General features: G+C 44.0%; 2 protein-coding genes across 3 annotated transcripts in view; one reads left to right on the top strand and one right to left on the bottom strand.

Annotated features, from left to right (window-relative positions):
* ZNF641 (zinc finger protein 641) overlaps window positions 1-18380 on the top strand; it is a 165539-nt gene extending 147159 nt beyond the window's left edge. Inside the window, exons 1-6 of one of the 2 annotated variants that reach the window (XM_023257002.2) lie at window positions 2701-2854; window positions 5608-5816; window positions 6441-6532; window positions 7668-7797; window positions 8682-8795; window positions 9624-18380. In XM_023257002.2, the coding sequence (XP_023112770.1) occupies window positions 5633-5816; window positions 6441-6532; window positions 7668-7797; window positions 8682-8795; window positions 9624-10378 (1275 nt within the window). In that variant the 5' untranslated portion in view covers window positions 2701-2854; window positions 5608-5632 and the 3' untranslated portion in view covers window positions 10379-18380. Of the gene's footprint in view, window positions 1-2700; window positions 2855-5607; window positions 5817-6440; window positions 6533-7667; window positions 7798-8681; window positions 8796-9623 lie in introns of those variants that run through there. The other variant, XM_045061684.1, reaches the window with a different exon arrangement.
* Window positions 18381-20944: 2564 nt separating this feature from the next.
* LOC101097901 (testis-specific H1 histone) lies at window positions 20945-22869 on the bottom strand. The gene is given in 3 exon segments (XM_019835841.1): window positions 20945-21899; window positions 21902-22049; window positions 22843-22869. Coding segments are annotated over 3 exon segments (948 nt in total). The 3' UTR covers window positions 20945-21126.
* Between the last annotated feature and the right edge of the window lie 4239 nt (window positions 22870-27108).

Genomic DNA, 27108 nt, shown 5'->3' with positions numbered 1-27108 from the left:
TTGTGTCTTCTGATTCTATCCAAGCTGTTCTTCCTACATTTTGCCATCAAGACTGATCTTGGAACTTTTCCACCAGAACGTTTTTAAAAGATGGAATTATCTACCTGAAACTCACTGCATATTTAATTATTCTACCTTGTAACATTATATAGGCATTTGGATTTGTCCATATATTACTGTGAAAGCTAAGGTCTATTCTGGTGTACCAGGTTATAAGTCTAAGCCCAGGGCTCAATTTCTAATTTTGCCTTTTGGCTCACTTAATACCCCAAACCCATGCTGAGATGATATCTACACTTCACAGTTTGCTGATTGATAGGTAAAGAGATGGCACATCAAAGCATAATATAGAGGTGTTTTACATTTTTCCCTGTGATGTTTAAGACAAGGTTCTGACATAAAGTATATGTTTACTAATTATTAATGGCCCACTATCATGCCATTGGGCCAGAGCCTATTTTGCCTCCTCCCCCCCCCCTTTTTTTTTAAAGGATACAATCTTACACTGGTTTGTTTCCCAAAGAAGAGAGGAGAATCTGGGCTGCCTCTCCTATCTATCTATCTATCTATCTATCTATCTATCTATCTATCTATCTATCATCTATCTATCTACTAGCTCTCCCCAAATATCCCTTTTAAGTAAAGTCAGGTCTAGGTGCCTGGTTATGTTCATTTTGTGTGGCAGAGGCAATATAAGTGTCCATTAAACCCCATTTCCTTTTCTGCTAGGCACAAGCATTTTACTTCCCAGCCACCCCTGCAGTCAGGTGGGACCATGTGACTATACACCTGAATTCAGTCTAAGGGAATGGGGTGAAAATGATGTACTTGACTTCCAGGCTGGCCCCGGATATCTCCAGCAGGTCCACCACAGTTCTCCCTTATCTGAGGCCCATAGATTGGACAATTACAAGGCAACTGGTGATGGTGGAGCCACAAGATACAAGCCATGTCCTTCCATGATTTCAAGGAGCAGATAGCCCACCCACTGGCCCCAACCAACCCACTACACCTGACTTATATGAAACATAAGTCTTTATTATGTTAAATCACTGAGATAGTGGTTTTGTTAGCCTACCCGATTAACACACCTTATATTTATCAACAGTGGTAACATAATGAAAAGAACCCCTGGACTTAGTTCCAGAACTCCAAGATACAAATCTTGGCTTGACCACTCCCCCCACATACCCGGTGACTGGCTCTAGAGTATACTCTATACCCTTTCCCAATTGCAGGTCTATCACATTCTCTTCTTCCTCATTATGGAGCCCTCTCTACTCTTCTGTGCCTCAAGACTTCTGTGAGGCATTCTCTGACTTCCCTCCCATACATATTTATTTCTTTGTTCCTAATGTGGAGTATACTCCTCCATTTTAGCATCTATTACATTTAACTGCAAATATTTGTTGACCTATGTTTCCAAAGACTGAGTTCTTGAAACAGACAATTCCTTTGGGATCTCTGACTGCCAGCAGTTAGTTTTAGTGCCTGGCACATAGCAAAAACTAAATATATATCAAAGGAATGATTGTCACTTATGACCTTAAAGTGAGTCATTTATTTTTTAAGTCTATAAAATTGTACAGAATTGTTGTGATAATGAAATAATGTGATTTGTAGATTATAAATAGGTTCTAATGGTAACATAGTTTATTCCTTCTCATCTTTCTCAAATTCATCTTAATGCTTCGAGGTAGCTCTGTCCAATAGAAAAATAAGCAAGCCACATATATAATTTAATAATTTTAGTAGCCATATTTAAAAGTGAAAAAAAGTAGGTGAAATTAATTTTAATAATGTATTTAACCCTATAGGGTTACCTGGGTGGCTCTGTCAGTTAAGCCACCGACTTCACCTCAGATCATGATCTTCTGGTTTGTGAGTTTGAGCCCCCATCGGGCTCTGCACTGACAATTCGGAGCCTGGAGCCTGCTTCAGATTGTCTCCTTCTCTCAGCCCTTCCTCCGCTCACAGTCTGTCTCTCTCTCTCTCTCCCAAAAATAAAAACATTAAAAAAAATTTTAAGAACAAAGTAATGTATTTAGTCCTATATATACCAAATGCTGCTTATTAGCTATTTGACATTTTGTTAATTCAGTCTTCCAAACCTGGTGTGTGTGTGTGTGTGTGTGTGTGTGTGTGTGTGTGTAATTGTGTGTGTGTTACAACACATCTCTATTTGGACTAGCCACATACAGAGAGTTCAGCAGCCACATATGGCTAGTGGCTCCCGCAAATTGGACAATGCGGCTGCAAGGCCTACTTCAGATAGCACCTTGTCCTTGAAGTCAACCTGACGATCTCTCAAGCAGCATTAGTGACTCCTCCTCAATGCCCTCTCAAGCCCCCAATCCATGCTACCTTGAAACCTACAAGTCAAGCTTCTTGACGAATTCCAGATTGTTGCCTGAGAATTTGCTCTCACAGCGATTGTCTGGCATACAACGATCGGTTATTAAATGTCGGGGTAATTAATGAACCCGTGTGCAAAGAACCCCGTGGGAGGCCGAGGGCCGGGACCGAAAATGGTCAGTCAGGGAGCGGGCACGGGTGGGCGGCCACCGTAGGCGGGATCCGGCGTCCCGGCGCGGCGGGCGCGGAGGTCCCCGGCCTGAGCGATGGGGGGCGTGGGGGCCACGGTCCACCCCCGCCCCCTCCCCCTTGCCGCCGCCGCCGCCGAGCCCCGGAAGCGGGCGGGGATTTCCTGTGCCCGCCCCACCCGCGCCCGCCCGGCCGCCGTCTCCGCCCGTCGCTGGCTCAGCAGCCGGCGGCTCCGACGAAGCGGAGGGCGGAGGGGAGGGGCCGGCGGCGCCCAGGAGGGAGGCACGGGCCGCAGGCCAAGCCGACCGGGGTGAGTGGGGCCGAGCCGCAGTTAGTCGCGGCTGGAGGGAGGGACGCCTGGCTTCCCGGGAAGGCGGGTGGGGGCCCAGTCACCCACGGGGCGGGGAGGAGGATCGACGCGGCCTCCGGTCGCTGCCTTAACCGGGGGGTTGGCCCCACTGACATTCTGTGTCCGGCCTTCGCCCAGGCTTCCCCGTCCCCAGCGTCGCTGTCAGGCCCCGCGGTTCCCGCCGCTGTCACTCGGGCACAGGTTACCCCGTGGCTCCTTTCTCTTGACTTGCTCTTGCCCCAGTTCACGGGAAACCTGTTTTCTGACCTCACTTCCCCTGCCCCGGCTCAGCCTCTCGGATTCTCTGAAATCTGACCCTCTCCAGGGGCACTGTGACAAGAAGAAGGGAAGAAGCAACCTTACTCCGGAGCAGGCGCCCGTCCCGCCCATGCCCCACCCGGGGCGGAGGGCAGGGTTCTCTGACAGAACGGGAGAGACACGTCCTCGTGCCCTTGGGCCACTCATTTTGATACACCGCCTTTTCCCTATTCAACAGCGCCCGCTGCAAAAACTTCTGCAGGTGGCTTGAGCCCCGGATATGTGAGGAAAAGTCAGAAATGCAAGCCCTAGAACCCAGACTCCAGTAGGCCTGGGAACATCCTGGAGCCAGGAGAAACCTGGTTAGGGCTGACACCTTAACTGCCCAGGTGCTGTCTCTGAGAGAGTGAACATGTAGGAAATGCAGTGTGAGGATAAGTAACCACCCCCTTGCTGCTGAGATTTTTGCCAGCACTTCCACAGGTTTTCTGTGGAAAGTAGTCTCCAGTAGTCTGGAGAGGCTCACAGCTAGCCCAGTAAGCTCTGCAGAAGGAGGCTTCCCGTCAAGGGACTGTGCTGCTGGGGGGATGGAGAAATGAGTTTGAGACAGGTGTTCAGATAGTAGCTGAAGGTAAAGCCCTGAGGGAGGATGTTCAAAAGGAGCTTGAGAAACAAGGAAGACCTCCAGTGAAGGGAGGGAATTGGCACCTTATATGTTAAAAACGAGGCAAATACGGGGGCTGGAATTCAGAAGAGAAAGCTAAAATGGAAGTTTCCCTTTATTGCTTTATGGGGAATTTTCCTTTCTCATGAGAAGTCTCTGAAAAGGAAACCTCCTAAGCTGGGAATCCGTCCAGGATGCTCCCATGAGGCCCTGTGACTCCTTTGGACTTCTGAGATGAAAGGGTAATTTGTTCCCTTCCTGTGCATTGGGCTTAGGGTTGTCACCTACCTCTTCCGTCAAAGACAAATAGGCAAGAAAATAAATGACTTGACATCTGTCATTACCTATCCTGGGCTTCTGGGTTCTTGCAAATGTCATTGAATGGGTATGAGTAAGCCAGGATAGTTCACCAAGGTTCTGACCTGTTTTTGGAAGCCTTTCATTGGCTCTGAGGCTTCGGTACTGAATAAAAATCACACCACACACACACACACACGCACACACACACTGATATTGCCAAGTAGAAGGGCTCTCTGTGCCATCTCATAGACTGTTTATCTGCGAGGAGGCAGGGAATCCCTTGTCAACAACATGTGAGACCTGCCCTGACCCCTAAGATGTCCAGAGAGGAGAAAAGCCCACAGCCTGGTCCTATGCACCACAGGATTATTATTAAGAATTTTTGTTATCTAACCCAAATCTCTTCTCTTGGCAGTCAAGAGAATAGACCTGTACACAGAGATAGAAACCACTTCTGTTTTCTCCTAGACAGGAGAAAACTATATCTGTTGCTTTTAACTTTTTCCCAATGGCCATATTTCCCATCTCTTTCTCCACTTTTGTTTCTTCTGATGGAACATACTCTGGCTTCTTCACACCCTTCTTTAAAATTGAATATATTTTGCTAATGAGATCTGACTGGATCTTTCCTGTCTCAGGTTCTTTCTTATGTTTCAACTCATAGGACTTTGAATTCACCGTGAGGTCATATTAGCAGCAACTATTTCCCCTTTATCCACTTTTGGTTCAAACACTTTCTCTTCTTTTTTACTTTTCTCCATCAGACATCGACTCCTCGTTGACTAACAATTTCTCCTATCTGTCAGGGTTGCTTGGGAGTTTTACCCCTGCTTTCTGAGTTATTGGTCTTTGTACCACATTTATTACCAGTTCTCATTTTCTGCATCAGAGTGAGAGGTTGTGTCCCTTTGTTGAGGCTTAAGTGAGGTGTCATTTGGTTTAGCCTCATAAGGGAGGTGTGTGCTCCTGACACACACATACCTTTGGCTGGGACTGCAACCTATAGTAGTCATTTCATTCTGAACCAATTGGTGAGAATGGATTTGTGGCAGAAAATCTTACATGTGATTATATCCATTTTTGTTGAGTGGAAGTCAGTGCATATTCTTTCCTGCATGTGTCCAGATTGCTTACTTTATTGTATTTTCAGTGGTTGAAATTAAATGAATAGCTTTTGAATTTCCAGGATTGTTTTTTTTTTTTTTCAAATGAAGTTCTTACAGCCATCAGGGATATTCTGTATCTACCATGAGGTCCCCAAAATAACTGTTAGTGACTTTGCTATTTAGCACCTGCTCATTTCTTAATTTCTCCAAGAAGCCTGGCCCAGGCTTAGTTGATTGGAACACACCAAGCTTTTAAAATTCACCTTCCATCAAGCTTCTCGTACCCAGTTTCATCTTTTATCCCTAGGGCTGTTTTCCATAACTCCCTTAGGAGTATTACCCCTTTACATTTTTAATGGGCACAGCTGATAATGAATTTGTTTCAGGTCACAATTTGGGTTTGCAGCAAAGATGCTTTCAGAACAAACAGCAGTCCTGGGGACAGGATGGGAGTCAATGAATGTCCAGCTGGATGGAACAGAGCCTCAGGTGGAAAGGGGAAGTCAAGAAGAGGGGCCATGGAGAACAGCACCAGGGCCACTGGAGCACCTGTGCTGTGACCTTGAAGAGGAGCCACAGTCCCTTCAGGAAAAGGGTAAGAGCCTGGAGGGTGTGTGTGTGGGGGGGTTTGGGTATCGGGGAGGGGAGAGCACAGTACAAAGAGTAGTCTCTTAATCTATGTTGAAAGCAGAGTTAAAATCCCCAAATTGCCATGGACTGAACACCATAACCAGTACCAGGACTAGTCCATTCTTCCTGCACCCTGGTCACAGAGTATAAGGAGCTCCTGGGTTCTGTAAACCATGAAACTGGGTTTCTCCCGTTTCTTGCATAATCATTCCCTCCACATGCTGCAAGTGCATGGTTAGTGGTATTGTATGTGAGAGACAAAGGAAGTGACAACAGCTCTGATTACTGTTGAGAACATACCCAGTGAGATGCACTTTACTAGGTGAAAATTACATTCAAATAATATAAATTCAAACCACAGCTAGTCCAGTAGAGATGGCTGACATATAAGTTCTACTAAAAACCACTCAATACCCTTGCAGAATATTTTGAGTAAAGGTCTCTTCCACTAGGTGTATGCATTTGAATTTTATCAGTGGGCAAAAATACAGGACAATGTGACCCTTAAGCTCCTTTAACATGGGGCCCAGTCTCTTATTGGGAAAGGGTGGATGGTCCATCTCTAGTGGTTCCTCTTTCCTCTCTTCAGCTCAGTCGGCCCCCTGGGTTCCTGCCATTCCCCAGGAGGGGAGCACCGGAGATTGGGAGATGGCAGCTGCACTTCTTGCGGCAGGATCACAGGTGGGCCGTGTGCTTCCCTTAGCCTCTCCCAGGGTCTCATCACGACTGCCTTTCTGTAGCCTCAGCATCACCCTATTGATTTGTTATTTCGCATGATCACTAATAGTATCCCCATCTTATAACTGAGCAGATTCTTTCCTTTCCAAGGGGCTCATCATACCCTTGAAAAAACGAGTGGAGGCTTGACAAGAAGAGGGTGAATTCCTAGAGGTTAATTTGTTTTTAATGGATGGTTGTGCTATCCCTAGAGGGATTTTAAGAACAATTTATTAATGTCTTTTAAGAAAAAAAATCTGGAAAGATTAGGAAAAGATGACCTGAAGGAAGTTTGGAAGAACATAAAATAGGCAGGACTGGGTGGACAGTGGAGCATTTATGGAAAAAAAAGAGAAAACAGAAAGGTGTAAAGAGGGGCAGAGCCAGAGAGATTTAGATTCAGAAGGCAATGGAAGAACCACAGAAGAACTACACTCCCAGAATGCTTACCATACTGTGGTTCTCTAAACGCTTTACGTATATTAACCCATTTAACCCTGAGAGAAACTCAATTATGCCCATTATACAGATGAGAAAATAGGGTAGGATAAGATTGAAGCACTTGTGTATGGCCAAACTGCTAATAAGTGGCAGAGCCAGGAGTCATTTGGCTCAAGAATCTGGGCTTCTAGCCACCATACTATGCTACCTCAAAAGATAGGGATATGGCATGATGGGTGGAGGGCGAGAAAGAATGTTTTATCCATATGATTTTGTGCTGATAGAAAAGGAATGGTCAAGTGGAGGAAGGAGATGTTAGTACCCAATTTCTGCAATGAAAAAAATAAGGCAAGTGGGAAGCACTGGGCAGACACCGTAATTAAACAGAGGGAGCAATGAGCAATGAGGGAGCGTGCCTCCAACTTGCCATGGTCCCAGTGGGAAACTCCTCAAGAGACATTATCCTTACTCACTCACTGACCATTACTTTTACACCTCTGTTCATTTACCCTTCACCAAAACTGTATGCCCTATCTCTGGGAAATTCTCTTTCTAGATGCTCCTGTGCCTCTCTCCTCTACTATCTCAGCATTTTATACTGAGATCACATTTTCCTTAATGAACAATTACTAACAGATGATGCTACATTTTGTTTCAGGGCCTGGTAACCATCAAGGATGTATCACTGTGCTTCTCTCAGGAGGAGTGGCGGAGCCTGGATCCTTCTCAGACAGACTTTTATGGAGAATATGTCATGCAGGAAAACTGTGGGATAGTGGTCTCTCTAAGTAAGCATAATCTTCCCTAGCCACTTTTATAAGATTATACTCTGGGAGGATGGAGCCATCTGCTCTAGAGCTGATGCTCTAGAGTGTCTGTCTAGGGTACTTTCCCTGGCTGGCAATATATGTAAGCTTTCACCAGAGAAAGAGCATTAAGCCTAATTCAAGGAAAATGGAAGTGAGGTGTCATTTTTTATTTTTATTTTTTAATTTTTTTAACGTTTATTTATTTTTGAGACAGAGAGAGACAGAGCATGAACAGGGGAGGGGCAGAGAGAGAGGGAGACACAGAATCCGAAACAGGCTCCAGGCTCTGAGCTGTCAGCACAGAGCCCGATGCGGGGCTCGAACTCACGGACCGTGAGATCATGACCTGAGCCAAAGTCGGACGCTTAACCGACCAAGCCACCCAGGCGCCCCGAGGTGTCATTTTTTAAAAACAACAGGAAAATAATGCTGAATTGTGGAGAAGAGAACTTTAGGCTCACCTTGGTTGGGAATTGGGAGATTCTTAGAAAGCAGAGAGGACATTTAAGTGATAGAACTGAGTCCTTGGAAACTCAGCGGCCATCTAGGGTAAGATGGGAGTCTGGGGGTAGGACAGCTCTAGTAGGGCTAATTAAGTGAAGTTAAACACAGTTGGGCTAGTATTTGAAATTCGAGTGGAATTTGAGTAGAAGAGAACAGACACACCAGGGAAGAGAATGTAATTTTCTAAAAGAAAGAAGAGGGACTTAAGAGAAATCACATGGGGGCTTGGGGAGAGAGGCCTATATCTGGCCTTCTTTTATCTTCAGTTCCAAGGAGTAATCTAGGAAATAGCTTTTTGTCAGAAATAGATAATTACAGTTGAACTCATTGACATCTCTGTTTTCCTTTCCCATGGGCAGGATTTCCAATTCCCAAACTGGACATGCTTTCTCAACTAGAAGGAGGGGAAGAACAATGGGTCCCTGACCCCCAAGACTTAGAGGAGAGGGACATCCTGAGGGTCACATATACAGGTAAGCACCTACAATAGACTTTCAGCCACTTCCTTCACCCCTCTTGGAGTGTCATCATTACATGTCCATCTAATCCCTCCTCTGCTCAGCGAGTTACGGAGTCAAAAAGTATAGAGATATTTTTCTTCAACGGCAAGACAGTGTAGCAGAAAGGTTTAGAAGGCAGGCTCTAGAGCCAAACTTTGTGGATTGTAATCTAGGACCACACCTGGGGGACCTTGGAAAAGAAATTCACCCCTCTTTGGGTTCCTCATCCATATATTACTGTGAGATTTAAATATGTTAACATAGTAGAACAGTACCAGGCACATAATAAGCACTCAATAAATGTTAGTTGTTGTTGTTGTTATTGTTGATGTTATTGTAAATGCTTCCCAAAATGTCTCTTGTATTGCTGACAGGTGGTCACTCAGCCAGTGAGGATTGCAGCACATTTCTTAACTCTCTCCACCTATGCTCATAATAATAAACAAATAGCAACAATAGCATAGACCATTTACTAAGTGCTCACTATGTGCAGGTACTCTACTATCTATCTTATAACATTTATCTTATAATTATTCCCATTTTACAGAAGAGAAAATGAAGGCTTACAGAAGTTAAGTGGGAAAGCTGAGATTCAAAATTGGGTAATCTGCTTCCTAAGTCTAGGCTTTTAACCTCTGCACCTCTTGCACTGTCTTATACAACATTAGAGCCTGTTCTCTCAGCCCTTGTGGGGTAAGGTTTAGGCCCTAACAGGAATCATACTACCTCACCTATGACTTGGGTCCTGGGGTACTCTCTTGTGACTCCCCTCTTGGGGTTGGTATTTTCCCTTCTCCACAGGAGATGGCAGTGAGCACGAGGGTGATACCCCTGAACTAGAAGCAGAACCTCCCAGAATGTTATCTAGTGTGTCTGAAGATACTGTTCTCTGGAACCCAGAGCAGGATGAGAGCTGGGATTCCATGCCCAGGAGCTCCAGAGGAATGCTCCTGGGCCCACCTTTTCTTCAGGAAGATAGCTTCTCAAACCTTCTATGTAGCACAGAGATGGATTCCCTGTTAAGACCGCACACATGCCCCCAATGTGGGAAACAGTTTGTGTGGGGCTCCCACCTTGCCAGGCACCAGCAAACACACACTGGGGAGCGGCCCTACAGCTGCCTCAAGTGTGAAAAGAGCTTCGGGCGAAGACATCACCTGATCCGGCACCAGAAAACCCACCTACATGACAAGCCCAGCAGGTGCTCTGAGTGTGGCAAGAATTTCCGATGCAACTCCCATCTAGCCAGCCACCAGAGAGTGCATGCGGAAGGCAAATCCTGCAAGGGCCAAGAGGTTGGAGAGAGCCCTGGGGCTAGGAAACGGCAGCGGGCCCCACCAGTGCCAAAGTGCCATGTGTGCACTGAGTGTGGGAAGAGCTTTGGCCGACGGCACCACCTGGTGAGACACTGGCTGACCCATACTGGGGAGAAGCCCTTCCAGTGCCCTCGCTGTGAAAAGAGCTTTGGCCGTAAACATCACCTGGACAGGCACCTGCTGACCCACCAGGGACAAAGTCCCCGGAGCAGCTGGGACAGAGGGACATCTGTCTTTTGAGATCTGTTTCTGCTGCAGCTGTGGTCACATCTATCAGCAGCTGGTGCTACCAGGAGTCTCTCCCAGAGCTGCCCCTCTCCTGCACCCCAATGGCCAGAATCATGAGCCCTGGCTCCATGCCTGGAAAGATGAGGTTCCAACATTGGCCAGACATTTCTCACCAGTTCTGTGAGATACCACACAAGATGAGTTCTTTGGGCAAAACTTTAGGAAACAGTGCTTACTACATGGGCTGATATTCAGCCTGAGCCCATTCTCAAGGGAGTTTATTACTGAGGTCCAAGCCCAGTGGTTGGAGCCTATGCTATCCCAGTTAAATATTTGAGTACCACCTTTGTATACTGTAACTATTATATCCTCTCTCTATATAGAGAGAAAGACCATATTAGCATATTAAAGGCTCTGAGAACTTTCTGGGTACAGGGAATTGTTAAGCCTCTTTTAATGCAGTGTTTCCTAAATTTATTTGACCTCAGTATCCTTTCTGTCTTACATCCCATAGAACTGGTGACTCCATGAAACACACTGGTGAACACTGGGTTAGAGAGTAATGAGGAAACAGGAAAGAAATAGTGATCAGGTACCCAGAGTCCCCCTTTTTTTTATCCAAATGAAAGCTGAGGGGCAGACCTCATTCCTGTGTGGGTCCATCACCCTTAACCAGATCATCGAAATACACATCCACACCTCTTACCCCTACCTCCTGAAAAATAGAAACAAGAACCTTTTCACCCCTATTCCTACTCTCTTCATCCTCTTCATACATATATCCAGCTGAGAGGTCACCCTACATACAATGCTAAGAGATGGACTTATACCCGCAAGTAACCCAGGCCCACACGGAAGAAAAAACTTTATCCCCTTGAACAGACCCCTCTTCTCTTATCTGTGTCTTTATGTGTCTATGTGTATCTGTGTGCAGGGTCTTTGAATTCAGAGAGCATGCAAAGTGCAAACTGTACAAGCTAGATTTTCTAGGGGCTGTTTTCTGGGGATGAGGGTAGTAGGGATTGTATGGGAGTTTTTGTTTTGTTTCAAGATAGGAAGTAAGCTGAGCAATTAAGAGAGCCCTCATGGAAGGGGTTAAGTGATGGGTTAAGTTGTGGGAGTTGAGATATAATGTCTTCCCCAGTATTAGTGAGATCAAGACAAACGTGGATATATATGTCTAGGTCTGACTCTCCCGGCCACAGATTCTTTTGGCCTGGGAGGAGAAAGAAAGACCCATCCTCAGTGAGGTGAGCTGTTTCTTGTTGATTTCAAGTAAGTTGCATATAGAAGCTTGTGCTTAGTGGGTTTCTTTGTCTTGTTTTAGTGCTGGGAAATTAGGGCAGGAATCACAGTGCTTGCAGGTTGTTGTCATCATTCTTATTTGACCTTGATTGCCTCATCAAGGAGACAGTTTTTCTTGGGGATCTCATTCTCCCAGAAACAGAACTTGAGGGAAATGGCTATGGTTTAGCTTTTCAGCTGATGCAAGGTAATGCATTGGGTTTTCTTCCCAATTCTGGACAGATATCCACACTAAGACTCTTAACTCCAGGACTTACATAAGTATTCTAGCATCTGTTGGTTGATAAGTTGGTCATTGTTTTGCTTTATTGATAATGTGTTAATACCAAGCTTATTATTTAAAAATGATCTTGTATGTAAGAGCAGTTTGGGGTTAGGGAGAGAAAGGAGCAAAGTGGATGAAAGTGGGGTAATTTCTCTTTAATGCTTAGACTCTGGTTTGTCCTTAACTTATTTCTCAACCACAATTGGTGGAATTAACTAGAGAGGCAAGAGGAAGTAAGCTGCAATGATCTAGTTTAATGACTGTCCCATTTGCTTAGGAAAAACTGGGTGAATCACAGCTCTTCAGAGTTCTGGACCCAGATGGAGCTGAAAATAGGGCCATTTTGTTGACTTGGCTTCTTAGAGTGTATATGAGTTGAGCAGCCGAGCCCCTGCCTCCCTTCTGCTGCTCAGAGCAGCCTTCCTTCTTTGCTTGGAATGTACTGTTCTTGCTTACGTTCTTAGTAATAGAGCAAAATGGCCAGCCCTTTATAAGGTCCTCAGAGAAAGGAACATTTTAGGATTAGTATTAGGAGATACCCCAGGGACTAGGAGAGTATTGGATTCCAGTGGTAAAACTGGGCTATACCATTTCTTTTACCCTCCCACTACACCTCATTCATTAATGCAGATCAGCTCTATGTAAGCAATGGTTCAGAACCTGTTTTAGATCATAGACCTTTTTGAGAATCTGATAAAAACCAGAAACTCACTTTTTGAGAATAACAGACATTAGCAATTCACTCTGCTTTATATATACATTTAGCAGGTTCAGAGCCTATCCATGGAATCACTAATCTGGGATCATAGGGAGTTACCCTGACCCAGTATGGTCGTTATATATTTGTGTCAAGAATTACAGGGCAAGGATCGCTAAGTATTTTAAGGACTAAGATATCAGAGGCAATAGGGGATAAAGACAGAGTCTAGTCTTTAATGACTACAAGAGTATTGCTTACATTCTACTTATATTTTTTAAAACGATGACATGCTAACAAATCCAGCTCCTCACAAACTTTGTTTTAAAGACCTGTGGGAGGTGACTCCCTGTACTATCAAATTACACCTCTTAATAACCAAATGTTAACCTCCAGCCTTTGATCTGTTTTAGTAAATGTAAGGAGAGTAAGCGAAGCCCCCAAAGTGTGGGGGCAGTCGTAATACCCAAATGAAAGGCATCATGGAGTCTAAGGGCCTTCTGCAGAAAGGACATCTTAGGGCATTTCTGGTATACCACTGTCTTCTCTACCTCGGTCCAACACCACTTTCCTCGGATGAAAAATAAAATAAGCAACAGCCATCAGATGGGTGAATAGATTTGAATGATTTGTCCCATAGGGAATCAGTCTCAAACTCCCATCTTTCTCCCAACTTGCTTCGCCACGTGTCCGCACATCCCCTTTAAATAAAAAAACTGTCTCTGTGTTCTCTCTGGGCAAATGTAAAATGGGGAAGTCCATCTTCAGAAACCTGTCACCTTTTCTTTCTGTGGTGCCTCCACCCTGTTCAGGCCCAAGTGTCCTCCCCTTTCTATTCCATCAAAGTATGTCTTCAAAGAATCCCTTACACTGGAGGAGATAACTCAAACTATTAGCTTTTCCCAGAGTCATTTACATTTTAAGCCTTAGCTCTGATAGAAGTGGAAAGAAAAAGTTTTCCCTTGTTTAGCTCCTTCCGGGAGCTAAAGGGGTGATAATTTGTGACAAAGTCCTTTTCTTTCCAGCACTTCTGCACTCAAACCACTGTTTCCTTATTTCCATCAAGGGCAAGGTGAGCCCTGACTCAGAACCAGAGATGCCAGAAGATATGTTCTTTCCATTCCTATTCAGATGAATGCACTGGATGGGGGTGAGTGAGGCTGGGCAGTAACAGAAAAGTGAAATCTATTCCCATATACCCCTTAGAGATCCTGAGCTGGCAAAATTTCCTTCTATTCCTGGAGTGCTATATTAGGCCTTGGGTCTCAAAAGGTGGTCTCTGAACCGGCAACATGGACATCACCTGGGAGCTTGTTTTAGACATGCAAATTCTCAGGCTCCATCCCAAACAAACTGAATCAGACACTCTGGGAGTGGAGCCCAGCAGTCAGTCTTCACTTGCCTTCGAGAATATCTGATGTATACTAAAGTTTGAGAATCACTGGCTAGGAGATTCAAGTTCCACTTCAATCAGTGGTACCTCACCCTCTTCAAATGGGGAGAGAGGGAGGGAAATCTTTAAACCCCTGCTGCCAGATTTATTTTCTGCAACCTCTCCAGGCTAGTTTCTCTTCATTTCTGGTTCCCTTGAGTCCCAAGGTCTTCCCGCACCCTTAAATTGGTGAAAGGACTGGGTTAGGCAACAATTTTAGAAATTGTGTGTTTGGGGGCGGGGGGGCAACTACCAATGTGCCGTGACTTACTGGGGCTAGAGCTTCTAAAATGAGCCCTGAGGATTCACGGGTCCAGAAATCTGAAAGGATAAAAAGGAGAAGATACCTCAAAGAAAGGAAATCCAATGTAAAACTGAAAAACCAACATCCAAGGAAATGGTCCTCCTTTGCTAGTTAGTGGTCCTTCTCCAGGCCTAATAAGTTGCCCTGGAGGCTTGCAAGGTGGATATTTAGCACAGGATAGAGGGTAAGGCCAGCTCTCCCAAGCCCTTAAGGAACCAAGTTTTCCAACCTCACAATTGCATTGGAGACCAATGAGGTACCATGCAAGGGGTTTCTAACCATGAATTGGCATACCCTATGGACAAGGGCAACAGAAGTACTGGAGAGTCCCCAGGACACAAGAAAGAACCAGGCTCATTTAGTAATATGTGACAGAAGTGAGATTTGAACCCAGACTCCGTTTACCAGGTAGAGTTGTAATCAATTAAGCCATGGCACCTGTGTCAAAAATGCATTTCCTGCTTGAAGATTCTGTCCAATTCAGGCTGCAAGAAGGGGCCTGTCTTGCAGGCCCTGGTCCTGTTACCTCTAGCTCCTCTCCTAACCAAACTCATGAGGACAGACTGAACTAAAATGACCACTCCTGTGGGGCTCTCCAAGGTCAAAAGGTTGGAGTGAACCTAAGTCTCTTTGGAGGTGATCAGCTCCTCTCTCCAAAGTGGAGAAGCTTAGCTACAGTTTTCTTCAACTCCAGTCTTCAGGGTCTCTCTCTCTTGCTTTTCCAGTTACTGCCTTCATTTTCCCAATAAATGGAGCTCCTCCTCCATTCTTCACTCCCATCTCTCTTTTTCAGTTGGTTTGGTTTAGTAGCTTTTCGTTTTGTTTTGCCTGGGGAATACTTCACCTTCCTAAGGATATATGTTCTTCCTAATCCCTATCCTTCTCTTTCCATCATAGTTATTGTCTTTAGGCTTCTAGCTAGTTCCGTTCCACCATGAGCCCCTCCATCCCTCTGCCTGCTGTCCAGTTTGTCAGCTGTAAGCCTACAAAGCAGGGTCAAGTACTCATACTTCCCACTTTCTTCCCTCCAGTCCTTGGCTTGGCTCTAGCAGCTCAGCTGCCATCTTGCCACCCTGCATCTCTTTCTCTCTCTCACCCTTCCCCACATCCTAGCCTGGCTAAGAGGTTGTCCATACTGCCAAGTCCAGGCCCTACACTCCATTCCCTACAGGCTCTTCTTCCCTACATTTAGCTTCCAAAGTGGGTTTCTACTTTTTGCTACTTTAATTTACTCAATCTCTTCCTGTCTTTTGTGGCTCCTGAGAATCCCTCTCAATTTTATAAGCCATTTTTGGCAATCTCACTATGTGCCAGGCACTGGCTCTTCCAGGCCTGGGAAATCAAGTGTGACCATGGTCTCTGTACTCAGCATGTTCCTCAACTGAGCCCTCCCCTGGCACCACTTTCCTGCCATGTCTCATGATACTGCACACCAAGGCACACTCTTCCAGGAAGTTTTGGGAGTGTATGCCCACTTGCCATCCAACCCAACTGCTCTGTGCCTGCTGGATTTCTAGCTCTTGTCTGACTTGATTCCCTCTGATGGACTGTGGATTTCCCATGGGTTACCCACTGGGGACCTTTGTCTGTATCCTTAGGGGTCTCTAATATGCTCCCCATGGTCCCTGTCAGTTGAATAAAGGTCTTATTGGCTGTGTCACTGATTTCCTCTCTCAGTCCTCTCCTCTCCTCTTCCCTCCATTCTCAGCTCTTCTCTCATGATCAAAAGACTGCAACAGAGTGGGAGATACCAGACAGCTCTGGGAGGAGTCACACAGTCATGCGTGAGCCCCTTCACTGCTTCTCCCAAAAACATAAACCTTGAGATGCCACAAATTAGGCCTCCCCATCTCTCTCTTGGTGTCCTGGCTTCCAGATGTCCCTCCCCTGGTCTTCACCCAACCTGGAGCTGGGAAAAGGAGATTGCTGAGCAGGACTGGGCCTAGGGTAAGGCAGGTAAGGGTCTAGGGAGCAAATATAAGAAGGCCCTCCATCTCGGGGTCATTCAAGTGCTGACCCGGCTCTTGGGAGACCCTTAAAGTGCTGAACCCAAGTCTGGAAACTGAGGTGATGATGGTGACTATGAATTGACCCCCTAGGCAAATTTACAGTAATTGGAGATTTGGTGGGGGGAGCCAGAGGAGGCATGCACAGATGGGGTTAGGCAGGAACTGGGTCCACCAGACATACTCACCCTTGTGGATAAAGAGGATGAGCATATGGCAAAGGGGATCAAGAGAATAAGGTAAAAGAATAAAATTCGTGTGGGAGTAAACATGGGAAGCTGGCATGGACACCACTAGCCTCTGATCCACTGACACAACCTCCCACCTATGGAGCTTCATGGGACACGGGGAAGAGGGGAAGGAGCCATTCCCCAGGCCTTGAGTGCATCCCAAAGGCTTTGCTCTTCCTCTGTGGGAGTTGCCTTAATGGAGCTTCAAGCCTACTGTTTAGGGGACAATCTGCCTCTGCAGCTTTCTGAACACCAGCCAGACTGTTTTGGCACCTACCTCGGTGCTTCAGGTTTCCCTATTATGTTCACTCTTAACTTCCCACTGTCACTTGGAGTAATACTCTTGACAAGTCTGGTCTTTCTCCTAACCAGAAAAGGAGGAAGGAAGGAATTGACAACAGGGGGAGGAGAAACCCAGCCATGATTGTTCACTGAGGGCCCTGTTCTTTCTGCCAGCTCCAGTGGTCTATTGGAATCCTGACTTCCTCTCCTTACTCCCCTCTATCAGTGCCTTTCCCAGCCCCATCCACGGGCCTCATGCTGAACCCCCCACCCCAGTCTTCAGTTCCTCTCTTCCAAATCCTTTGGCTTTTCTCTTTTTCAAACTCCCTTTCTGACATGGTGCCCCTACATTAATTTCCCAGAATGTCTTCTTGTCCTTGCTAGGCATTTCTAGCCCAACCACACTGCCTTGCCATTTCAGAGCTCCCCAGAGGAGCGGGGACAGGAGAGAGCTACTGCTTTGAGACCACTGACAAATGGAGATGCTTGCATGTTCTGAAAACCCCACAATGTGTTTAAGAACACCCTCCCCCACAAAAAGCCTCTAAGTTACCAAAACACTCAATGTAGAAGTGAATCCTAACTTCTGATCTTTACCTACATCGAAAAGATATCTTGGAGAGTTACTGAGTAGATGATGAGGCCCCATCTGACATCAATAATTGTAGACAAGAGAGCACTGGATTCACAGTTAAAAGTCAATTTCTAAAGTGCACATTTTCTAAACATTAGCTTTTTCACTTAAGATCTAAGAGACTGAGGTGAAAATGAAATGAAATAACGCATGCAAAAGTACAAACCATCTTATAAATGAAAAAACTATAACTACATGGAATTTTCTACTTTATTTTTGAACAAGTTACAATTCACTTGATTCTGAAAACAAATACAAAAAAAAAAGATATAGTAAAGAGTCTCATTTCCACGTATCCTCTACCATTCCCATCATGTTCCCCTCACAGTAGAGAAGCAGTTTTTTTGTGTGTATCTTGCCAGAATTTTATACAATTACAAAGAGGTATATTTTCCTCCATTTTACACAAAAGGTAGTATGGTATACTCAATGTCCCAAATTGTTTTTTCACTTAACATATCTTTGGGAGCTTGTCATAATACATAGAGAATCCCCCCTTTTTACAGCTGCATGCTATTTCACTTTATGGAAGCTTCAGTTTAACCAGGCCCCTGGTAAAATTTAGATTATTTCCTTTTCTGTTACTGCAGTGCCGTACTGAATACGTTGGACATAAGTCTTTTCACAAATGCATTTACATCTAAAAGATAAAGTGGTTCTGCTGGGTCAAAGGATATTTGCATTTGTAATTGTGAAAGGGAAATTCCCTCCATTTGCACTCTCACTAGTGTTGTGAGTGCCTGTTCCCCCACAGCCTTACCAATGGAGTAGGTTCTCAAAACCTTTGAGTTGATTAAAAATGTTATCTTATTGTTTTAATGTGCATCTCTCTTATGAGTAAAATTGTATCTTTTTCATATTTTTAAAGGCCATTTGTATTTTTTGTTAACTGTTTTATCAACAACCATTGAATAGTTGATGCAAAAGGGCATCTAAGCTTTGTTACAACTCTAAAGTCCAACAATTTTCTGATCATCATCATCGACTAGGCAGTTGAAAGCAAAGAATTGAGGTCAGGGATGTTCCATTTGCTCTGACTAAAGTTAAATACCCAAATATGGCACTAGAGTGTGAGCAGTGAGAAGTGGGGATTATGCTTTATCCATCTTTATTCAGCAAAGCACCCAGAATCTTGTAGGCATTTAGTTATTAGTGAACACTTGGGATGAGATTACCTATTCTTGGGAATTCCTTTCACAGAAGTACCCAGCTAGCATTATAATCTAGATAATCTGGATAGCTTGCCAATGAGTAAAGTCATTTCTTATATTTCATTGGAGTACAGCCACCCAAAAGCTTATGAATGAAAAATAATCTGTAGTGACCATTGATAGCTATTACAGTCAGGATCTGACACTTAATAAATTCAATAAATGTACTGACTGAATGGATGGAAATTTGCTTAAATGAAATCATCACAACACAAACAGAACTGTGATGGTTCTTAGGAAATCTAGAAAAATGTTTGCCCCTGTTTTGCATCCCATCTTAGGAGAAAAGGCATCTAGTTCTACATCATCTGATTCTTTAGGTAAAAACTTTCCAGAACTATAAGGGCATCTGGGTGGCTCAGTCAGTTAAGCACTCAACTTTGGCTCAGGTTATGATCTCATGATTTGTGGGTTCGAGCCCCGCATCAAGCTCCACACTGACAGTGTGGAGCCTCCTTGGGATTCTCTCCCCCTCTCTCTGCCTCTCCCTGATTCACACTTTCTCTAAAATAAAAATGAAATAATAAAACCTCTCAGGACTATAAAGGGGCAATACATCTGGCTATCACAAGGACATCTGATTAACTTTGTTCTAATTGTGTTCAATAGACAATGTTTTTCACAGCCTCTTTTCAGATGGCTCCCTATTCTCTGATTCCGTTTGCTTCATTCTGCTACTCACAGACAATTCAAGAACACAATGAACCTAATTACAGCAGGGGGAAATTTCAAAGTTCAAATCATCTATAGATGAGATATACTTCAAGCATTTTACTATTAGCTTTGCATAGGTTTAAAGTGGTAATTCTTATTTAAGGGTGTGAGGGGGTGATTATTAGCATCACTTAAGCTTTCTTTTCTTCTTGTGTGGTTGTTTTGTTTTGTTTTGTTTTTTGCAAATACACATACTCTGTTCCCCCTTGTAGGTGATATCAGACTCTTGGCAAAAGCTTGGTCAGGTACACTCTGAAAAAGCTCCCCAGGTTGTCCCAACACCTTCCCACCTCCAACGATCACTCTCACCTCTTTTCAAGAATAAAAAGCACCTTCCCAGTTGTTCCCTTTCCCCTATTTGTTTGGCTTCAGTTGGAAACAGCATCATCTCCCTGAACCAGCAACTTTGATGTTTACTTCCCTGGGGACCACTTCCGTGTCCTGTCACGACCTATGGCATGAGAACTACTCCCATGCTGCTCTTAACCTTTGCTTTCAGAACTAAAAGAAATCACACATTCGCTCGATATTTGATATATAGTGTTCAATGCCTGTTGTTTTTTAAGAAAAGCAAAAGACTTAGCTATTCATTAGCCTTCCCCATCTTATATTTCTGATAAGCATTCTATAAATCTTTGTTGTTTGTTTTGCATTCGTAAATCTTGATAATATCCTCTCTTATAGTTAGTGCTTTCCCAGTTGATAACTCCTTTACTGAATTTTGGCAAGAAAAGCTTATGTCATGATATTTTAAGTACTTCTTATTTTACTAACACTTAAATCATCCTAGCCCAATTCCAACTCTTTTTTTACAGAGAAGGAAAACCAAGCTATGAACAGGTAAGTAACAACTCAGCCAAGGTCAGAGTGGCAGAACTTTGACTAGAATCCTGGTCTCATTAAGTTCTGATCCTGTATAGTTTTCTGCTATAGTCATTATTACATAATCACAAATTATTTATACTCATTAAAATCTCAGTAATGAGCACCTATCCTGTGCCAAGCTCTGTGCTAGATGCTTTCACACTCTCCTTTAAGTGAAGATTAACATATAAGACAGTGTTTTAAAGTTAAGATTATCAAGTCAAGCAAAAACTATAAACCCATTACAATTTTGGGAGAAGGGCCTTTTTCCTAAAAGGAATTTCAGTTAAGAACACTTTGGATCAGTGAGACCACTCAACTTAAAGGTTGTCTATTTTCTTGTCCCAACGATGCCCCCCACTTTGCTCTCTACATGCCCTTCTCCCCAAAACTCAATTTGGATTTGATAGGGTGTCTAACGTTAATTCAGTACTTCTATCTAATCTCATCAAGTTGCCGCTTTTCTACTACCTATTTTCTTTTTTCCTTCTGAAAGGCATTTTCCCAGGTCCTGAAGCAGGAATAGAATCCCAACATCTCCTTGTCTCTTCACCCCATATGCCTCTGCTATAGGTCTCACCTCACCACCCACCCTTACCCTTCCTGGTACAGCAAAGACGAAACCGACACAATGTAGTGGAAAGGTCTTGTGTATAGTTTTGTCCACTTCAGTGTGTGAGAGCTGCTCTCATTAGAGCCTAAGGGGAAAGGCATCTGTGCCTGGAGGAAGGGAAATTGCTCCCACACTACAGGCATCCGGCTGCACACGGAGGACTTTAAGCTTTAGTAGAAGTCTTTGTGCGAACAGCCCTTGGCTCATGCATGGGTCTTCCCCTGACTGCTAAAATTTAGGTCACTTTTAACCAAGGATGTCTTCTGGATGGTGCGTTTTACCAACGTCTCCTGGTCCTGCTGCTTCTCTTCCCTGGGCTTCGATCTTGGCCTCTTCTCTTGGGTCCTAGGCCTGATGTCTTCCTTCATGGTCCGACCTCTCCCCTGGTTCATCACCTTGGCCCTTGCTCCCTCCGTGGCTTTGGAACGCACCGAGTCCTTGGCTCTTGGCCTGACCTTCCTCATCCTCGTGTTTCCCTTCGTGCTCCGTCTCCATAATTCCCTGGCCTTCTTGGCCGCCCTGCGATGCGTGCTGCGCCTCCGTGGGCTCCGTGGCCTAGGAGGAGTCCTCCTTGAAGAGCGCACGCCCCCCTCCAACCTCGGGCGTCCCGGCTTTCTCTTCGGCTTTGGACTCTTCCAAACCCTGAAGTAGCCGGAGGCATCGCTACCGCTGACTCGGAGAAGCGTGCCCTTAACATCAGATCTGGGTGCTTCGCCTGAGTGGCGGCACTTCCGGCGCACTTCGTAGCCAGCATTTCCGAGCTCCTTCTTGAGAGTGGCCAGAGTCAGCCCTTTGTGTGCTGTGATGGCTCGGAGCAACAACTGGGACACTTTGAGCACCGAGGGCGGACCCCGCCTTGGCAGTGCCCTGAGAGTTTTTTCCGTGGCCTGCTGGGTTTTAACTTCAGTGCCTTTGGATTCGCCAGTGGGCCCAGGCACCTCAGCCATGGCCCCGCTCCCGCCTCCGCGGGGCCACTGCTCTGGGCCTCCCCAGCCAAGGCAGGAGCTAAAGCTGAGACTGGCTGGCCCACGTCACAATGGCAAGGCCCCACAGAGATGTTCAGGTCCTGGTTAGGGAGCTGCCAGATCCCACCCAGGTAGGGTGTCCAATCAGACTTAACTTTCTTCTAGGTCTAAACCAATCCAGAATTTCAGTGCCTCTGTACCCATAAGAATCACCCTTAGGATCCCAGGGTGTGTTCGCCCCGCCCCTTATTGTGCTACCACTTCTTGACCTTGATCTCAACCATTTACTTAAGTTCACTATTTTTCCGTGGTCCTGAATACCATTGACCCACATTTCCCTAAGGTGAAAGAAGCTGCCCCCAACTATCTAAAACAGGTCATATGATGCCTTTAAAAAAAAAAAAATGTGGTAGTCTAGCAAACAACCCCCGGACCTAGAAACTCCCACCTTTTCCGCCCACCAGTTAGAGATCTATGGTCATGCCTCCCTGATGTGTCTCATGACACGGTGGATTCTATGCAAGAATATGAAGGAAAGAAGGAACCACTAAACCACTACCCTAAACAATGATTCCTACATCTGAAATTCAGATGCCTCATTCGGTTGGATTGGAACAGTCCAGTTTACAAATAGCCTAAGAACTCTGGTATAATCATTATTCTTTGAGCAGACTTTGCTTTTCTGCCTCTTGTCCTTCTTCTTGGATTGCCCACCCCTTTTCTCTGCCCAGTATAGCCTGTTCATCTTTCAGAGTCCTGAAAAATACCTTTTTCACTGAAGCCCCCTCATTCTTTTGGTCAAATGATTTCTCTCAACTACCACATTAAAATTTTGCAATGCTATACTGCATTTTCTTTATTTTAAATTAATTCGGTACTAGAGGATACAATGAGGCACAATAGTTTTAACAAGAAAACAGCCTAGACTCAGAGCTGTAAGACATAGACACATACCCCAGCTCTTGAACAGCCATGTGGCATTGCTAAATCCCTCCATATCTTTGGATCTGACTTTTTTATCTTAAAAAAAAAAAAAGCCAATAATACGTTCCTACCAACATCACAGAATTATTGCAAAACTTCAGAAGAGGTGATGGTAGATGACAAAGGACTACCCAAATATAAGGCATAACATTAACTTTACCCTGAATGTTTATATCTTTCCAACTAAATTAAAAGGTCCCTGACAGCCAAATAGCCTTTGAATTTCTATGGTCCATGCTGCACTCAACATTATTCTTTATTAAACACAGCAGGCATTTAATTGAGTCTGTGTAAGCTCCTCTCTGGTGAGGAGACTTTCTCTGGATTCAAAGGAAACTCCCAGAAAATCAGGAGAAAGGAGCAGGATGAATCTCAAAGGGTTGAAAAGGAAGCTAGTTGCTCAAGGACTTACTATTTTGGACACAGTTTAGCTGGGAATTATTCAGAGAACACTTCAAATTGCAAAGCATATCCTACTTCTCCAAAGGACATTCACATATACCCAGCAGTCACAGGCTAGACTGTGACATGGTTTCTCCCAGGAATAAAAGTGCTAGAAAGTAGCTTAGACCAGTGCTTCTTAAACTTTAATGTGTACTTCAAAAAGTACAGATTCCAGTACATTAGGTCTGGAATGAGGCCAGAGGTTTTATCTTTCCAACAAGCTCCTAGGCAGTTCCATCTGGTTATAAAACAACCCTTAGAGGGAGTGGGGAGGAGACAGAACGGGAGAGGCAAGAAAGGTAGGTTAGGGCCAAGGTGTGAAGGACATAACATAAAAATGACACAGCTATAAGTAGTCACACAGCAGTAAGTTGTAGAGTGTGGATTCGTGCCTAAGTCTACTGAATTCTGAGGCCTGAGTTACTAACTACTGAGCTAGGTTTCCTTTTCTCCAAGGTTGACCCTCCCCACACCTTTATGTATCTCCACCACAGAGCAAGAGGAAGTTTGTCTCCACAATTACAAGCTCAGAATCAAAAGCTCCACAAGCTCAGAATCAAAAGGATCTACCAGCACTCATTGTACCTTCTCCCAGTCTTTAAATTAGAGCAGGGTACTGTGGATCTCTAAGAACAGGAGAGTAACACATCAGCACAGGGACAATGCATGAATGAAGAGCTGCCAGATGGAGAGGCAGAGCCACATGGAGCAGGATTTCTCTCATTCGTGTAGTCTCTTGGTCTGGCTATACTTCCTGTTTACAGAGGTCAGTGGCCATAGGATGGGGCAACCACTAGAGATAAAAGGGCAAAACTGTTTGCTTTGAGAATAAGAGGAAGGTAAACAAAGTCTGACCTTCATATCAACTGGCTCCAGGTAAAAATAGGTTGGCTGCACACAATGGTATCATCATGAGAGAAAGACAAGAACCAAATCAACCATGTTTATTGATACCCCAGTGATGAGAAAAGAGGCCAAATAGAAACCTTTGGGAGAGGGTGAAATTAAAGGAAAAGAAACATATGAAAGCAAAATAAAATAAAACATTTTCACTTATATATAACCATTCATTTATACATAGATTTCTGTATGAATATACTCTAAGTAATAGAGGAAAAACAAAAATGAGAGGTAGGAAACAAATGCCCTACTACCACTCAGTTGGTTCAGAGGTTAAGAAAGCCAGCTAGCTGACAGAAACTTTCTATAGCACCAATCCCTTGGAGTTACTTTGTTCCTCTTTGGGATAAATCTACTTGCCAGCCCTCTTATTCTGATGCCCCAAAACAAAAAGACATTTCAAAAAAAAAAAAAAGATTGCATTAGGAAAAAGATTTCATTAGGAAAAGATTCACTACAAACCAGCATCATACCTCTAATTAGGAGACACCAACTCCAGCTCCAGAAAGACAAAACTGAACCATCTTTTCCAATTGTAATGGTCTATGATTACAAACCAGAAGTTACCACCTAGCACCACCCTGTTTTGAAAAAGATCAATAACTCTTAATTTCTGGAAGCTTTGGAGTTAAGGGGGTGGGGGCAGAGGAGAAAAAAGGATACTTGGGAATAATGTTTAGCCTAAATCCTTCTGCTTCAAGTTCCAGAGCAAGATCATATTGTTCTCTGTTGGTAACAAGACTCTTCTATGATGGTCATGCTTCTGTGAGGTCTCCAGAGGAACTTGGTTGCCTTAGACAGGGCTACCTTTAATTATTTACAAAATTCTAGAACATCAGATTTCATTAATCTCACTCCCTCACATAGAGTTATGCAGCTCTAACATCGTTAAGGATAACTCCATGTAAGGGTACAGCAAAATTTAGTAGCACACTCTGATCTAACTTCAATCTATACCTCACTGTCCCTCCTTGATCCACAGGCCTGTGGCCCCAAGGTTCTAGGTCTCACTCAATTATCTTGGATTGACTCAATTTATCTCTCCCAAAACCAAATGACATTAACCTGTTCAATAATCTATTATAACTCCCCCACTGACCTTAAACTGTTAGTTGTTTTTCCCCAAAAGACTCCTTTTCTCTCCTGAACTACTACTATGTGCCTGGCACAACAGTCATTTCAACAAATAAACCCACCAGTCCACTCATGGCTTTTGGGAGGACTAAAGTAGTTCACACAAACGAATGCGAAAATAAAATATCAAGATTCCATAAAAGCATGGAAACAGACTAGCAATTGGGCATTCATCCTTCTAATCCTCAGCATAATTGTTCATAAGAGAGTCTAGACAATCTAGATCCAGGTGATCTTACTGGAGGACCAGGAAAATCTCTCAGCAACTATGTAAAAAATAAGATCTGGTCTCCCTGACTCCTCCCAGGAAGCTCTAAACACCTAGTGTAACACACCCCTCCCCACAAATATAAAATCTATACTCACCCCTCCAAAAATGACAAGAGAGAAATAAGGGCTTTGGTATTAGCAAAATCCTACCCAAGTTATTTTTCTCACCCAAAGGTGTGCTATATAAATTAAATCTCTCAGAAATTACATCAAGCATCATTAATAGTTAAGCCTTTCCATGATCCCACAATGTGGGACCTCTAAGAACCATTCTGCTATAGTCAGTTAAATCTCAAAACTGAAAACCCATTTCTCTAAGGATTTTTACTTTCAATATGAGGCTTAGGTCATCCCTAGACACAGATAAGCTGCAGTCCCAGAATAACACTACATGCTGGGCATCATTCATTTCTGTTATAGTAACTCCCAGCCATCAAACCCCTTTGTCAATTCCCAAATTACAGTATAAATGAAGCCAAAGCAGAAACACACACACAAAAAAATGGCAGAGTAATAAATCAGTTACCATAGATATGTAACTCTTGTAGTCTGAAAATTGAAATATCTCAGACCTATAACCACTACAAGGAACCTTATTTCTATCCTAATCTTTGCAAATCTAAAATTCCAGGAAATCCAAATTCACTAACTAAAAATTTCTTTCCTCCAAATTAAATGGTGTAAATAAACGCCCATGCTCAGGAATACAACCAAGAGCAAGACTGATTTGCATTCACAATTCACAATACACTTCCTGGAATTATCCTGAATAATTTCCCCCATTTTTTCCTTCAAACCTGCAGTTCTAAATATTTCATTTCAAAAACACTTACCTCTCCATTTCCTGGGAATAATTACATCTAATTTTCTATTTTAATCCTACTCTTCTTCCTGGCTTTTTCTCAGCTTTTGATCCATCTAGGGAAGAAGAGCTACTTTTTATTGAAGGCCTATGGATCAGGTATTATGTAGAAGTTATCACTAATTCTTTCAACAGCACTGAAAACTGGATAATATTATTCACATTTACAGATGACAAGGTAAGTGGTGTACTGAAGGAAAAGTTTGGAATGAGAATTCTCTACACCTCACAATTAAGCGTACCAAGGATTCCTATTTTTCATTTTCCACTTAGAAAAAAAGAAATCACCACACCAGCTCTTATATCATTTCACTAATCAAAGCTTTGGGCAAGCAATTCAGATTCCCCTTTCCTCACTATACCTTCTACCATACTAGTTATGCCAGTTGCCAAATTATTACTTTTGTTACCTGAATGTGAAAATGGATCTGGGCCTTTTAAATATTTTTCCCTTTCCAGCTGACGTGATGTTAAGCTTTATAAGTAAAGGGTACTGCAGAGACTTTGCAGGAGGAAAGGGTTTTCCCTTTCAGTTTGGTTCTCTGGTCCTTCACCAGGTTGCTAGAGCAGAGGTTGGAACACTGTGGCCCATGGGCCAAAACCAGCCTGCTGCCTATTTTTGTATG

This window comes from Felis catus, chromosome B4, assembly GCF_018350175.1.
Source record: "Felis catus isolate Fca126 chromosome B4, F.catus_Fca126_mat1.0, whole genome shotgun sequence".
In the NCBI taxonomy this organism is placed as follows: Eukaryota; Metazoa; Chordata; class Mammalia; order Carnivora; family Felidae; genus Felis; species Felis catus.
Note: the sequence above shows the minus strand (reverse complement) of the source record. Positions and strands in the feature narration are given on the sequence as shown.